This window comes from Danio rerio, chromosome 18, assembly GCF_049306965.1.
Source record: "Danio rerio strain Tuebingen ecotype United States chromosome 18, GRCz12tu, whole genome shotgun sequence".
In the NCBI taxonomy this organism is placed as follows: domain Eukaryota; kingdom Metazoa; phylum Chordata; class Actinopteri; order Cypriniformes; family Danionidae; genus Danio; species Danio rerio.
The window spans coordinates 40,058,785-40,070,969 of NC_133193.1; the positions used below are offsets into that span (position 1 = coordinate 40,058,785).

Consider the following 12,185-nt stretch of genomic DNA (forward strand, 5'->3'; position numbering starts at 1 on the left):
AGTGTCTACTAAACACTATCATGGTAGCACACATGAATCTAAAGTAATTTATTAAACATTATTTTAACAAAATTAGATGCAACAAAACTCTAATGTACATAACTGATGCGAAAGAGCCATATTAATGTCTACTAATTTACAAATAATATTTGAAAGTCATTGTTTGGTTATTCAACATACTGTATATATTATGGGAACTTTTGGTTAAAACTTTAGTTTTAACCAAGTTGCAGATTTTTTTTACTATTATTATCGCAGCCATTTTACAGAGTTGAACATATAGTCAAACCATAAATTAATCTGACATTATATTCTTTATTACTAGTCTGTGCAGGAATCTACACTACCTGACAGAAGTCTTGCTTTCGATCCCAGTTGTAAGAGCAACAAATAATAACTTGAATTCTAGTTGATCTTTTGGAAAAGTGGCAGAAGGTAGATTTTTCCGATTTATCATCTGTTGAACTCCCAATCATTACAAATACTGCAGAAGAAATATTGGAACATGCGTGGACCCAAGATTTTCATAGAAATCAGTTAAGTTTAGTGATGGAAAAATCATGGTTTGGGGTTACATTCAGTATAGGGGTATGCAAGAGATCTGCAGAGTAGATGGCAACATCAACAGCCTGAGGTATCAAGACATTTGTGCTGCCCATTACATTACACAGCACAGAAGAGGGCAAATTCTTCAGCAGGATGCGCTCCTTATCATACTTCAACTTCCACATCAAAGTTCCTGAAAGCAAAAAAGGTCATGTGCTGCAGAATTGACCTGCCCAGTCACCAGACATGAACATTATTGAGCATGTCTGGGGTAAGATGAAGGAGCAAGAATTGAAGCTGAATCCAAAAAATCTTGACAAACTCTGCCATTCCAGATGACTTTATTAATAAGTTATTTGAGTCATCGCAGAGATGCATGGGTGCAGTCGGCCAAGCTCATTGAAGTCATACACATTATTAATTATTTTTCCACTTCACCATGACTTTATATCTATACTGGGCATTATTTCTGTTAAGTGACTTTTTGTCTAAGCAAAGTCAGACCTTACTTTCCTTATTAAATAATTAAAAATCAAGGCATATTTTGTTTTGGTAAAGTAAGGGTAATCTAGAGGCCTTTGCCTTTTAATAAGCCACTTCTGATGCCAAATGATCAACTAGAAGTCAAGTTATAATTTGTTGTTCCTAAAACTTGGATAGGCTACAAGACTTTTGTCAGGTTGTGTATGTAGTTAATTTATGCAAAGGTATAAGTAATTAATCAATAAACATTATTTTTTCTAATGTACATAACTGATTAGACAAAAACTGAAAAGAGCTATATTAACACCATAAAGTTTTTGCCATTATTATCACAGACATTTTACAGTTGCACATATAGTCAAACTCTAAATTATGCCGACATTTAATATTTTTTTAGTCTGTGTAGGACAGTATATAGTTAATTCATGCACATTTATGAGAATGGCAAAGTGAAGAAAATAAAGTAAATGTTATACATAATACTTCATCATACACTTAATAATAAAAAACAACAGGAACCGAAGAAGCTGCCGCAGGAAATCTGGGAACATATTGAGGCTCAAGTTAAAATAAACCTGATCGGCAGCGTCAAGAGACTACAGGCTTTCAATAAAGCCCAACAGAGAGTTTACAGTTGTGTGAATATAGTCAAACTAGCAGTTGTCAATTTTTGGTTGATTATAATGTAATGCATACTGTACAGTTCTGTTAAAGTTATCTGACATTATCACAATAGATGAATTGAGTTCTTATCAGTTCTTATTAGGGAAACAATATAATAATAGGAATATAGCAAACAATTTGTGAGGACATGAAGGTGTCTAAATATTTTTTGTGTGTGACTTTGTTGTATTGTGTCCTGCAGCTCAGTCAGAAACACAAAGTTGGGATCCTGTTGTGTCGAGCGGGGCAGAGCACGGAGGAGGAGATGTACAACAATGAAGAGGCAACGCCGTCCTTCACCGCCTTCCTCGAGCTGCTGGGAGAAACTGTGTGTCTGAGGGGTTTCAACAAATATGCTGCCCAGCTAGACACCAAAAGTGAGCATGAGTTTCTGTCTCTGTTACACTTGTGCTTAAAAGGCTTAACAAGATAAAGTGTCAAGCTTTAAATCAATCTCTTCCATGCTAATCTGAGTTCTTGTTCTAACTCACTGCGACCGTCAAAAGCGTAGTGTGAAATACATTTTGGCAATCTCCTGGTTATATTTGACACCACACTGAGTAGCTCTATGGATTTACAATATAATTTTATCAGTGGAGAATTTTCCTCAGGACCTCTTAAACAATCCTTTTTCTGGTGAAGCAGTTACACAATACTCTTTTTAAGTTAACATTTACTGTATGTAATCATTTTGAATGCTCATCACACACCCTTCCACACATTTGCTTAGATGTCTACATGCAGACATTCCATAGAGATTTATTGACCTTATTCTAAAATGCGATAGTGCGCCTGTTTTCGCGATTGTTGAATAATAAACAGAATAAATTAGGAATAAAATAAAAAATGGTCAAACTACTTGCTCTACAAACAAATAGTTGCATGAATATATAGACCAAGTAGAATAATATAATAAGAAAAAAAAATCAGTTTGCAACATCAAACAGCGAAACGAGCAGTTTTTAATGTCTAAAAATGAATGGAAGTGAATGAGACCGGAGACGGGAAGTCTCAAGCCAAAACGATTCAATGGCTGCGCCCGTTCTTCGGCGAATAATAAGGTGAATTGTTTTAATATAGCTTGTTATATTTAACACCACCCTTACATAATGCTTTTTGTATTTGTAAAAAGCATTTTTACAGATAAAGTCATCCCCAAGGGAAAGATTTGTCTTGCAAATCGATATAAATATGTCCCAAAAATGTGGTTGAACCCCTTTGACTCGTATACAGTAAACAATGTGATCAGTTTTAGCTGGTCTCTGGAGCATACGATCACTCCGGTGTGATTATAACATTCAGTGCATCACATCATCAGCTGCTAAATTCAAATCTGCTTTTCCACAGTGGCTCACACTGAACCAGAGAAAGTAGTTTATGGCGCTTGGTAAAAATCACAACTTGTCAATGTTTTCAAACAAAAGGCATTTCGGGTACTAGAACATTTACTAGGGATGTTACGATTCTTAATGTGAACCAGTTGAAAATCGCTTAAAATATGTGACTATTCTATCCGATAGACATGAATGTTGAACAAACCGTGATACATGCTTTGAACAGAGGGGGCGCAAACTTGCTTTACCTTTTACTAAAATGACTACAAACAAACCAAAACAAACTGTGTGCAGATACTGCAAAAAGGCTATTAGATTATTTTAACCTCTCCTTTTTAAATTAGTTAATGCGTATTTTAATAATTTGCTTATTATTGAATATTTAAAAATGTCTTCTGATACTTATACTAATTAATTATACAAGTACACCTTCATAATCATCTTCAACTCCTGTCTCTGTCCTCTTTATGCCAGTAGTCAGCCCCCTGGAGCAGAGAGCCTATTGACCACATCTCTGCTCTCTGGTTTAGGAAAGACTGACCTCTCCACACCAGCAATCTCAGTCCTCGGTGAAAGAATTTTTTTTTAGCAGGGGACATTGTAAATGTGTTAAGACATCAGTGTATGCCAGACAACAGAAATATGCTGATATTTCTTTTTAAAAATGTAAGAGTCACAGTTTAGTTTGTATATATGAAAGAGTCTTCTTTGGTTTGTATTATTCTTTTTTTTTTGCAATTTGTTTATGGCAGAAAATATATTATTTAGCAAAAAATTTGCAGCATTTAAAAAAAAATTAGGGGCTTTTTTCCTTAAATTTGTTTTACCTTTTGTTTTGCCTAAAAATTGTGAGATTAGTATCGTAAATTGAATCGTGAGTCAGGTGAATCGTTACATACCTAACGTTAACTCTATTCTTCCACCAGTTAAAGGGCCATGAAACCCCCTCGTTTCAGCAGGGTGTTTTCACACCTCTACTTTGGAAAAAGTCAGAAAAGTGGGCGTGTCCAGCTTTGTTTAGGGGGGAGTGTCGGAGGAAGAAAAGAGGCTTGGTGTGGGAGTGTCTATTTGGGCGCGCTGAGTCAAAATACACACACACAGCCGACAATGTGACTGTGTTTACATGGACATCTGTAGTCTAATTATTTGCCAAATTATTAAATGGTGGACTTTAACTGCAGTTTGGCTCTTTCATTCAGGAAATTCATTCATGTCCCTCGTGACAAACGAGATATTTGATTCGAGAAGCTGCTCTAAGCGTGTATTTTCATGCAATGTTTGATACCGCATAGTAAATTCAGCATTTCCCGGAAACTTAGATGCACACGGCAGGTAGCGTCAGAAAGCCGCTTGTGTTATTCCGGTCACAAAATCCTACACGAGGTTATAGTTTGGTTGTAGTGCTAACTTGTTTACACTCGGTGCAATAGTTTTTTCGTTACGAATAAAATACGAACTGAATAAACAAAGAGCACTGGTCGCTCACTTATCAAATCTGTAGAGACAGGACAATCCACAGCAACTAGAGCCGCGTCTTTATTAAGAGAACACTACAAGCGAATCCGGATCTCAGGTAAACAATAATCCTCCTTAGACACGTAAGTTATTGTTGTCGAGCGTCGTGTACACTGTTAATCCATACGTGACGCCAGCTGCGCTCTCACAGAGAGAAAATGAAAACTAAACTTAACGGCAGCAAACTATAAAAGCAACACTTCACGCTTGTTTTGCCAACACAATGTGGCATCTCTGCCATCTAAACACTGTGACAGTAATGAATATTAATGAAGTTGCACAATAGAGCGCGCTGATTGGTTTGAACCAAGCCTTACTCACACTGTAAGACGTAATAAGACACACTCTGGCACAGACGTCCAGTCTGCACGCTGGAATGCAACGCTATTATGTCATGACCGTGACGCAGCTTCAAAAATTAGTTTCAAACCGGAAGTTCGAATTTGCTTAAAATAACGCAAAAACAACCAATTTACACTTTTTAGTGAAATATAGGTGTCCTAATAGTGTTTTTTTAGCAGTGTGGGACACATACGACTGTCAACAGCTCAAAAATTGTGTTTTGGTGTTTCGTGACCCTTTAAATAGACAGTATGTGTTTTGGGAGAAAATCAACTGCTGTAATCCACTGCAGTGCAGGGTAACATTGCAGCACCCATCATCTGCCATAGATACAAGAATATGTCCAATATTAGGCAGTGTAAATGTTATTATGCATATTTGAAAATCAGAATATCAGATGTTACATTAAATGAGTCACCACGCATGGACGTTTATAGCGATGCTTTTAAATTACGGTCTCATACAAAAACTCTAGTGGGTCAGCAGGAGTATCTAAAACATGAAGAAGGTACAGACACTTCAAATGAGTGTAATATGTTAGGGTTAAATTATGCCAATAGTCACTCACTACTATCTTTGGGAGTGTGGTTTGAAACCCGAATAGCTAACGGTTTGTCTTTGTATGCTGACAAAATTAATATTGGTGTCCATCTAGCAACTAGTAAAGAAGCATGTTCTTTGTATCTTTCTGGTTTAATTCTTCAAATAGTATTAGTGAACATTTGAGCCAAACTTGAATGAAAGTAATACAATAAATTTAATACTTTCTTTCGAGGTCATTGCTGATAGGCGTAAATGCGGTTTAGCATTGATTCAACAAGGTGCTGAAGACAAAATTCTATGATGTGAATCTCCTATTCACCAAATCCAAAATGTGCCCGATTGGTTTGCGATCAGCTGAATGAGAAGTCATTGTCAGGTTTGATATGATTTGAGATTTGTGATATAGTGTATTATCATGCTGGAAATATCCATCTCAAGATGAGCACACTGTGGTTATAAAGGGATGAGCATGGTCAGCAACAATCCTCAGGCAGGCAATGCCATTTAAGTGTGCCAAGAAAACCTCGCCCTCTCCAATATACCACAAGCAGCCTGAAGTGTTGCAACAGGACAGGATTTATTCACACTTTCATGTTGTTTTGCCAAATGCTCAACTTACCATCTGAATATTGCTGCAGAAGTCGAGGCTTAGGGAAACTCAGCTTTTTCAATTCAATTCACCTTTATTTGTATATCGCTTATACAATGTAGATTGTGTCAAAGCAGCTTCACATAGAAGATCATAGGAAATTGAAACAGTGTAGTTCAGTTTTCAGAGTTTAAGTTCAGTTTAACTCAGTTCAGTGTGCTTTAATAATCACTACTGAGAGTCCAAACACTGAAGAGCAAATCCATCGATGCGCAGCTCTACAGATCCCAAACCATGCAAGCCAGTGACGACTGCGGCAAATAAAAAAACTTCACCTATTGGCGAAAGTAAAGAATTAAAAAAAAAAAAAAAGCTCGAGAGAAACCAGGCTCAGTTTGGCACGACCATTTTTCCTCTGGCCAAACGTCTTGTGCAGAGCTGCAGTCTAGGCGCCGGAGGCTGGAAGCTGGACCTCAGCGAAGACTCGAATGTCTCTGGAGCGTCACAGGAATCAGTCTTATGCTCGCTGCTTCTCCATGACTACCACAGCAGCTGCTTAGGCCTGGTCCAGGACAGGGAAACTTTGTGATCATCTCGTCGCTTTTTCTAATCATTTATTGTCCAACTCCAAGCCTGTGTGAATTGTAGCCTCAGTTTGCTGTTCTCAGCTGACAGGACAACTGCTGTGCTCATCTTCTGCTGCTGTAGCTCATCTACTTCAAGGTTTGAGATTTCGTTCATTTAGAGATGTTTTTCTGCTGACCTCGTTGGTATCCTCTGGATATTTAAGGATTGAGGTACTATTGTCTTACTGTTAGGGATGTGGGCTATGACTAATTTGTTAATCGTTAAAATAAAAGTTTTCCAATGGACTAAATTAAAAGCTTAAAACCCAACAAATAAAAATAGTGAAAAAAATACTGTGTATACACAGTACGTTTGAAATATGTTATATATTTTAGGACTGCTGTCAAATCCCTCAATTAATTCTGCTAAAACAAGGTCAAAAATAGGCTGTTTGCTTACCTTGCATTATTATCATGATCAATTTTAGGTGTAGAAACGCAGCCAAATGCAAAGTTTATTTATTCAAAACAGCCAGTAGAAAATCAGTAATCAAACAAAATGAAAACTCTGTCATCATTTATACACTCTTAAATTGTTCCAAACAGTTTTTTTTTGCTCTTTGGAAAACAAAATAATATGTTTTGAAGAATATTGGAAACCCATAACCTATGACCTTCATAGTATTTGTTTTTCCTACTATGGAAGTCAGTGGTTATCTTGGTTAGTGGTTTGGGTGAACTATCCCCTAAGTGCATTGAGCTGCCATGTGATTTGCTGATTAGACATTTTTATTCAAATAAGCAGTTGTACTGAATAAATTGGTGGGTAAATGTGTGTGTAGATTTTATTAAAAAAAATTGTTAAATGCTTTAATTTTGTCAATTTAGGCAAATAATTGGAACTTTTAAAGAATATTTTTATGTGGTTTTGCATGTCACTGTGAGGGGCTGTTTACACTGCTGATGTGGAGCCAAAAACTGAAAACTTTTCCTTTGTTTTGCATGTTCATTTAAAAAATGACTGTTTTTGTAACTAAAAATATCTGAAAAATGGTTTTAAAGTGGAAGTTTTTGAAAATGCCATTTTGTCCTTGTGAACATCCAAAAACATGGTACAGTTTACTAACACTTCATCAGCAATGTGTTGATTTACTTCACATTAAAAGAAAAATGTTGGCGCGTATTACACACACTGCAAATTCTACACACACACACCAGTGCTGAGCCACTGAATACTCGTAGTCACTTACCTGAAAGTACTGTTTACTAAGGTTACAGCACTCAAGCTTTTCTTAGAGTGTTTGTCTTGTTTCTATTCCAAATATCTCAAAATTCCTTAAATCAAAAAGCATTTTCTAGACAGAATTAACAATTTTTTCTCATTATCATAAATAATAAGACAAAATTAACTTAGCTTTTCAAAATAACAAGCTAGATAATCTGACAATGGCTTGAGCAAAATAATATTGTCTTTGAATTGAATCAAGATTGTTTTACTGAGCCTATTGGCAGATTCTTTTCCTTGTTTTAAGGAAAAACTCACTTAATTTAGACTTTAGTGTTTCTTAAAAAGGGACAATATTTTTGCTTGTGTAGAAAATGACTTTTAATTAAAAAATTTACTAGATATTGGTACTAGAAACCAGACAAAAACTCTAAGTAAGAAAATAAAACTGCATTTTTCACAGTGAACGTTGATCATTTTGAAAATATCGTTTAAACTACTAAATGTCGTGAAGCTATTTTTAAATGTGAGGGAAAAGCTTTTTAATTTCTGGCTACATCGTTGTTAGGTAAACGTAGAAAAAAAATATCTCCAGCAACTAATAATATGCCTATGTGTGTTTTATAGCGGACTCAACTGGAACACACTCCCTGTACACCACCTATCAGGACTATGAGATCATGTTTCACGTGTCCACCATGCTTCCATACATGCCCAATAATCCTCAACAGGTAAGAAAAGCTCAGATGCGCATTAACACATTCAACAGCCTGTATAGCGCAGACATGACCCAACTTATCCTAAAACATCCCACCCCTTCTCTCCCACCTGGACAGTCTCCCAGAATACCTAACGCATTGTTCAGATGCTATTCATATTCTTTGCTCATATTTGCCAGTGTGTTATGTGGCGAGTTCTGCATGTGGCAGACCCAGTTTCCAAAGAAACATCTGGAATGGTAGTGAAGTTTATGGAGAGGCAGCAGTAAATCCAGTGGATGCTCTAAAGCTCTTTTTTTTTTTCATTCAACACAAGTGACCGCAACGTCTGGACAGCCACACTGGGAGCCTGTATTTTTCGTTATGTGTGGTTATGAAGGAATTATTCTAGCTCTTTCTCTTTCAGTTGGTTATTGTCAAGTTCTCCTGCTGTTTTTTATTTGCACTGGGTGTGGTTGTCTGGTGATTTCCATGCTGATTGCAGTCCAATAATATGGCATCTTTTGCCCTCGGGAAGCGGCATGCACATAGATATGCGTCAACAGCTTTAGGTGGGAAATCTTTTTTGAAAACAGACTAATAAATGAGCTGGTATTTGTTTGTGTTTTACTTGCGTAGGGGGATCTTTCTGAGGAAAATGTTGTTGGGGGAGACCAGGGTTATTCATTTTATCTAATGTGTGAGACGAGGAACTAGAAAATATCAAAATAAAACGTGTTATGTTATTTAAAACGTTAAAATAGTTCTAACACTAAAAAATAACAACAAATATTGTTTTTTGTTTATTTTTAGGGACCGAGCACCTCCCTAGGCCTCAGAATTGTTCCTTTATTATTATTATTATTATTATTATTATTATTATTATTTAATTCCGGAATGAATTGCATTTTTGAGGGTCTAAACATGCTCAAAAACTCACAAACACAAACACACCAGAACATTTACCAAAGAAATAACAACCAAAGAAATCCATATATGCAAAGAAAACAAATCTAATTAGTTTACAAATGAATTTATGTGTAATAAAATAAAATGATGCAGGAAAAACGTATTGAACACATGAAGAAAGGGAGGTGAGGAAAGCCCAGACAGCAGCTGAAATCTCTCAGTAGATACTCAGCAACCCTCTGCCCTTTGTCATTGTAAATGAATATTAGCTGTTTCAGTCAACCATCTACATTAGCAGGATGATGAAGATGAATCCAGAGTGGACATTTCAGCAAGGCAATGATTCAAAACACAGCTCAAACTCTCAAATGCTTTCAGAGAAAGAAAATCCCAGATAGAATGGAATGGCCCACCCAATCACCTGACTTGAATCTAATATATAATACAAAATATATATAATACAATAATATATAATACAAAATAAAGATCAGATTTGATAGAAGTCTGTGAAAAACTCCCACTTAAGCAATGCATGTAACTTCATTCTCCATATGAGAGGCATCTTTAAGCTGCTATCAACAAAAATCCTTTAATATAGAGTATTAAATACGTTTCAGTAGTTCAGTGCATTATCCTTGTGTTATTTTATTGTTATTACAATTTTTTCAGATTTTTTTTTGTTTGTTTTATTTTTATGTTTGTTTTGTTTTTTATGTTTTTTACCAAAATCAGGATCAATTCCATGTCAAAATCAACACTATTAAATCGCTAAGGAAAAAAGGAAATGTTTAGGCTTTTTTTTTGTTTACTTGATTAGTTGAAAATAGTTGAAGAAAAATAGTAATTGTTTTTATTTATTTAATTGTTTACATTTTATTTCACATATTTACATTTTACACATTATAAACTTATAAAACAACCCTTGTAAAGTAATTTGAAAAAAAAAGAAAAAAAAAGAAAATAATAAAATAAGATAAAACCCTATTATACAACTAAATAAGAGGCAAATGTCTACATTTATGCAACAATCTCAATGTTACAATTTAAGTAATTAAAAATTACAAACTGATATATTATTATTGTCAAGAGCTGGCAAGGGTGATCAATCTAGATCCAGCTGGAGAGTTTCTACATAAGAAAAAAAGGGCTTCCATGTTTTAACAAGCGTTCTGTTATGTCTTTGGTGGGAGTATCTAATCCTTTCTAGTTTGACAAAATACAAAACATCTTTCAGCCACCGTACATAAGAGGGTGGCTGGGGGCTCTTCCAGTATAATGAAATTAAACACCTAGCATATATAATTATTTTTTTATCTTGATTTAATAAAACAGATATTACAAATTAAATTTATTAACATTATTAAAATATTCTATGTATTTCATCGCAATAAAATGAATCCTTTTTTTCAGCATTATTTTTTGATTACATTAATCTGGACTGCTCTCTCTAAAGTGTACTGCAGAGGGCAGTGTTTATCTGTTACATCTTTTTTTTTAAGCACACACACATACACATTTAAACAAACAGCGACTCACATGGGAGTGTGTTGTAGTGATTAAGGAGAGGTAGAAAAGGATGTCAGGAAAACCTCAGGGTACAGGATTGCCCACCTCCCTCAGGACTTATTACAGGGGATGGGAAGTCTGTGTCAGCGTTCACGAAAGACCAGTGTTTCCATGGTTTTTCTTTTGTGTGTTGTTGAAATGTACAATATCTTATATAATTGATGCCCTCATACTTGTGAGCGGGTGGGCAGTGTCTGTTTGCTCTGACTCAGATTGGAGGCCAGTCTCTCCAACACACAGAGAAACTCTTAATTTCACAGTCTATTTATAAATGTAGATTAACAGCAGTTTTAAACATGGGTTCTCGCCATCTCTGCTGTCAGCACTCCTACTTGGGTTCAAACGAGTCCATGCACTGAACAGAACACACATATCTGCTCAGAGTTTGCAACAGACAAAATCAAATCCATACAAACATTACAGCAGAGAACGAACGATGCTCCTGACTGACTTCAGATGCCTTTTTTTTATTGTTTGCAAGTCAGTACTGTATTGATATTCCTCAAGCATTCAGTCTAATTCATACTAATCTGTTAACACTAAGCAGTATTTTGGTGAAATTGAATGATTTTAAAAGGGCACCTATGATGAAAATCATCTTTTGTAAGCAGTTTGGACAGAACTGTGAGTAGGTATAGAGCAGGGGTCGCCAACCCTGTTCCCGGAGAGCCACCTTCCTGCAGATGTCAGTTGCAACCCATATCAAACACACCTGCCTGTAATTATCACGTGGTGTTTAGGTCCTAATTAATTGGTTCAGCTGTGTTTGATATGGGTAATTTGGCCATTTGTAAGCATCTCCGCTGACCACCGCACGTTCACGAGAGAGAGCACGCGCGTGCGATCGGTAAAAACCTGCTGAATCAAAACTTTTCAAAAACCTGAATCAATATTGGAGTTACCTTTGCACGTTGGAGAAAGGATGACAATGTCTGAAGGATTTCTCTTAGACAGGTAATGTTCTGTTTTAAAACTGTTTTAGCTTCACGCAAAGCTGATGTACACTGCAAAAAATGCTTTTCTTACTTAGATTTGTTGTCTTGTTTCAATTCCAAATATTTAAAAATTCCTAAATCAAGAAGAATATTCTAGACAAGCAAAACATATTGTCTTGTTTTGAGAAATAAAATGCCAATATTAAGTGAATTTTTCCTTAAAACAAGCAAAATAATCTGCCAATGGGGTAAGCAAAAGAATTTTGTTTTT

General features: G+C 35.7%; 1 protein-coding gene across 7 annotated transcripts in view; it reads left to right on the plus strand.

The window, feature by feature from the left end:
• The window catches only part of sipa1l3 (signal-induced proliferation-associated 1 like 3), a 189,158-nt gene that overhangs the window by 120,248 nt on the left and 56,725 nt on the right, over window positions 1–12,185 (plus strand). For all 7 annotated transcript variants that reach the window (XR_012394069.1, XR_012394071.1, XR_012394070.1 and 4 more), the window contains 2 exons: window positions 1,895–2,069; window positions 8,434–8,537. Coding sequence is in view for 4 of the 7 variants with exons in the window: in XM_005173672.6 (XP_005173729.1) it covers window positions 1,895–2,069; window positions 8,434–8,537 (279 nt within the window). In the remaining 3 variants the exon portion in view is untranslated. The remainder of the gene's footprint in view (window positions 1–1,894; window positions 2,070–8,433; window positions 8,538–12,185) is intronic.